The 3,858-nt window shown below is 34.3% G+C and overlaps 1 protein-coding gene across 3 annotated transcripts; it reads right to left on the reverse strand.

Moving 5' to 3' along the window:
- Nucleotides 1-247: 247 nt before the first annotated feature.
- LOC107432324 (probable protein kinase At2g41970) lies at nt 248-3,257 on the reverse strand. 3 transcript variants are annotated; one of them, XM_016043439.3, is made up of 8 exons: nt 3,102-3,257; nt 2,275-2,501; nt 1,894-2,147; nt 1,667-1,793; nt 1,271-1,544; nt 1,013-1,145; nt 850-936; nt 248-533 (listed from the first exon to the last, which is right to left on the reverse strand). In XM_016043439.3, exons 2-8 carry the CDS (start codon nt 2,360-2,362, stop codon nt 408-410), a joined length of 1,089 nt encoding a protein of 362 aa, XP_015898925.3. In that variant the 5' UTR covers nt 2,363-2,501; nt 3,102-3,257; the 3' UTR covers nt 248-407. The 3 variants fall into 3 exon arrangements, with proteins under 3 accessions (XP_015898925.3, XP_015898924.3, XP_015898923.3); XM_016043438.4 differs by having other exon boundaries at nt 2,849-3,247; XM_016043437.4 differs by having other exon boundaries at nt 2,833-3,247.
- Between the last annotated feature and the right edge of the window lie 601 nt (nt 3,258-3,858).

Genomic DNA, 3,858 nt, shown 5'->3' on the forward strand with positions numbered 1-3,858 from the left:
AAAAAAAAAAAAGGAAAAAGAAAAAGAAAAGAAAAAATGAAAGCAATAAACGTAGAGACCTTGGAAATTTTGTAAACTTTGTCAAATTAGAATTTGACTAAAAAGTGTTGGCCATGGTATTTATGGGATCAAAGCATGTTTCATGCACATGTTTATCATTGCAACTTTTGCTGTTTAGGGGCAAATAAAGATTCATTTCATCTACCAAATGTAAAAAATATTAATTATTCAAGGTTACTAAACCATATAAATCACGACCCCCCTCTAGAAAATTTACTTGTAAGAATGTTTGAGTCAGTGTAGAATAATTAAAATAAGATTACAGAAAATAAAAAAAGTGGTACAAATTACACAAGACAACTTTGCTGATTTTCTGAGAGAAGAATATATATATATATATATATATATTAGACGTTTGATTCTGCGCCTGCAGGTTTTGAGTTAAGAAGCGGCTGTAGAGCCTTGACAACGATTGTCATATTTGGCCGAAAGTCTGCTTCATATTGAACACAAAGTGCTGCAACTGCCGCCAACTGAAACATTTTACACGAAAAGCTTCATTTTATAATGCTTTCGGATTGAAATAGAATAAAATCATACTAAAATGCATCATCTTAAAAATATTAATAAAATTCCAATCATGTATGCTTAATTTTCCAAACGAAAAACAAAAAAACACAAACTTTAATTATGGAAGTTGGACTATTTAAGCCAGAGAGGTCTAGGTCCTCTATAGGAATAGGTAGAAAGTTCAAGTATACACATATGTTGTAACTTAAAAAAGCCAGACAATTACCAACTTATGCTGAGATATAAAATTGCAGAGAGAAAATAGTAATGAGGGAAAACCTTAGCAATAGCTTTTGGTGGGTATTCGTTATTTAGCTTGGGATCCACACATTGTTTCACTTTATCTTCGCTCAATCTTGGAGTTGCCTGAGTATTTTTGTTTCATTTTTACTCATTAGAGCTTAAAAGCAGGTGAGACCAAAATAGAGAACAAATAGCTTACCCAAGTAACAAGACTCTGCTGGCCCTTGGGCATTGTGTGGTCTACTGGCTTTCTTCCTGTTAATAGCTCCAGTAGAACAACTCCAAAGCTGTAAACATCGCTCTTCTGAGTTATCTGCCCTGTCATGGCATACCTGAACGTAAAAAAAATGATCAATCTATATATGATGGACAAATGAACAATGTGTATCAAAAAGAAAGAGAGCGATGCAGAAAACAAAGCACTACAAAAATTCAGGAAAACTTAAAAGGGTCTTACTCTGGAGCGTGGTATCCAAATGTTCCCAAGACTCTTGTGGAATGCAACCGTGCTGCGGTGTCGGAGGACTGATTAGTTAAATTGAAATCGGCAATCTTGGCATTATAGTCGTCAAAAAGCAGCACATTGCTGGACCTGACATCGCGATGAACAATCGGAGGCTGAACCTTTTCATGCAGAAATTCAAGCCCCTTAGCTGCACCAAATGCAATTTTAACTCTCTGGTTCCAATTTAGAGCTGGACCAGGTTCAGCCCCTTGTACCCCTTTCCTCCCTATATCAGATTCAACAGAAAATTACCAAAAAAAACAAAAAAAAAAGTGATTCCGATTCCCATATCAACAAGATTAATAATGAAAGAAACATGTATATATATGTTTATAAAACAGGACATACCATGTAATATGTCATGTAAAGAACCCAATGAAGCATACTGATATACCAAAATCCGGTTATTTGACTCCAAGCAATACCCAATCAACTCCACAAAATTTTCATGCTTAAGTCTTGAAACTGTTGATAACTGCATAATTTATTTACCAAAATTGGATCAGAAATTAAATGTGAAAAAAAAAAAAAAAGCAAGGTAGGCTTTAGGTTGTTGTGTTTTATGAATGTCAGACCTGTGCTGCAAAATCGTTGTCTTGCTCTTGAGAAGGCGCATCCAACTTCTTAATCGCAGCGGCTTCACCATTACTCAACTTGGCATAAAAAACCCGGCCATAAGAACCTTCACCAATCAAAGCCTTGGAACCAAAGTTACCCGTCAATCTATTTAACTCTTCCAATGAAATTGCTGGGGTTTCAATGGGTAAAACTTTCTGTGGAGTTCCGGTTTTTACCACATTGGAACTCCTGGTCTCTCCTCTCTGGCTGCCTGAAAAACCACCCCAATCAAAAATCAGTTTTTTTTTTTTTCTTTCTTTATTTGATTCATAAATTGGAGGCACCAAAAAAGGAATGGTATATGAAAATAATTGTATGAAAAATAAATATTATATTACCGCCTCCATATGGATTCCCTCTAGGAGGAGGGCATTGATTTGCAGGGGGTCCATTAATTTCCTCTTCTGCACCTCCGCAGCAGAACATAGTTCAAGTTGTAGGCGCAGCAAATCTCAATGACCCATGTAACGAAAAAGGAACCTTTTTCTATGGATTCCTGATACCAACTAAAACTCTGCTGCTATAGTTTTCTTGTATCATACAAACAAAATTCTATCCCTTCGATCTGAAACCCGAAAACAATAACCAAATTATTTGCTTTTTATTTTATTTTTTTTAAAATGACCATCTTGTGCGGTTATCAAACAGAATGGAAACTAAAAAGTTAAGAAATCAAAAATCTTTTAAAAAATTAACAAAATTCCATTCATATTTTCCAATTAGAATTTGGGGTTTTGTCTAATTCTAATATTCTGTGATCAAATTCAATTGGTATAATAAGGATGCGAACCTGTTGTCAAAAAAATTATGAAAAATGAAAAAAAAATTCATAAATCAAGGAAACAAAATGAGAAATTATGGAAAATGCAATATAAGAGAAATGTAGAAAGGCGGACCTGGGATTGAACCAACCTGGCAAGAAAAGAGCAGAGAAAGAGAGAGAGAGAGAGAGAGAGAGAGGATTGAATGGCTGAGAAAGATAAACGATGGAAACAGAGTATAATAAAAGAAAGATAAAAGAAAACAGAGGAAGAGAGAAGAGAAACAGAGAAGGAAAAGAGAAACAGAGAGGAAGGGAAGGATAGGATGGTTATTTTGTTAGGGTTGTGTTTGTTTCGCGGGAAAAACGGGTTGTGGGAGTGATTAACCGCTAAATTAAACGAACCTGCTTTCCTCTTCCTCTTCTACGTGCCCACCACGTTCCACGTCCTTTTTATACTTTTTTGTTTATTCCAATCCCATTCTGCCACCCCATTTTCTAATCTCGCCTCTCTCAACAAATCATATCCTTTCGAAATCCATTTGTCTTTCTAATTTCTGCAGTGGCTTCCTCAAAATCCATTTGTATATATTACCTTATTTAGTGTTGGCTTGCTTCTTGTTCTATTTTTCATTTATATTTTCTTTTTTTATTCTAAAATTACAAATTTATTTATTGAATTTTATTTCTATGCACATTTTTTTTTCATTTTTTTAATTGGATATATAAAATGTAATTAAATTTAAATATGAAACTGAGTGTGCTCCATAACTACTCCCAAATTTTAGTTATTTATTATTATTATTTTTTTATTTGCGTCCAGCACCTTTGCCCCTTCTTAAACTCAAATCCAATCCAATGTAGAAAGCATAGACAGTCATGCTTGTACCAACTGAACTAGCACGTTTGTCATTTGTCTTTATTTATTTATTTACTAATTTACTTATTGTAATACAAAAATTACTCTATACAAACCATAAGGTATGGCGTAGTTGTTTAACAATGCTCCAAGTAGATGAATTTTACTTGCAATGTCAGGGATTCAAATCCCTAGAGAAGCATCTTGTGGCCAAGGCCAAGCCGAAAGGGTGGTTTTGAAAAATTTAAAATGAAGGAACTGTATAGGATTTGTTTTGTCGCTGAAGTAAAAACTTCTCTTTTA

The sequence above is a fragment of the Ziziphus jujuba genome, chromosome 11, assembly GCF_031755915.1.
Source record: "Ziziphus jujuba cultivar Dongzao chromosome 11, ASM3175591v1".
NCBI classification, from domain to species: Eukaryota; Viridiplantae; Streptophyta; class Magnoliopsida; order Rosales; family Rhamnaceae; genus Ziziphus; species Ziziphus jujuba.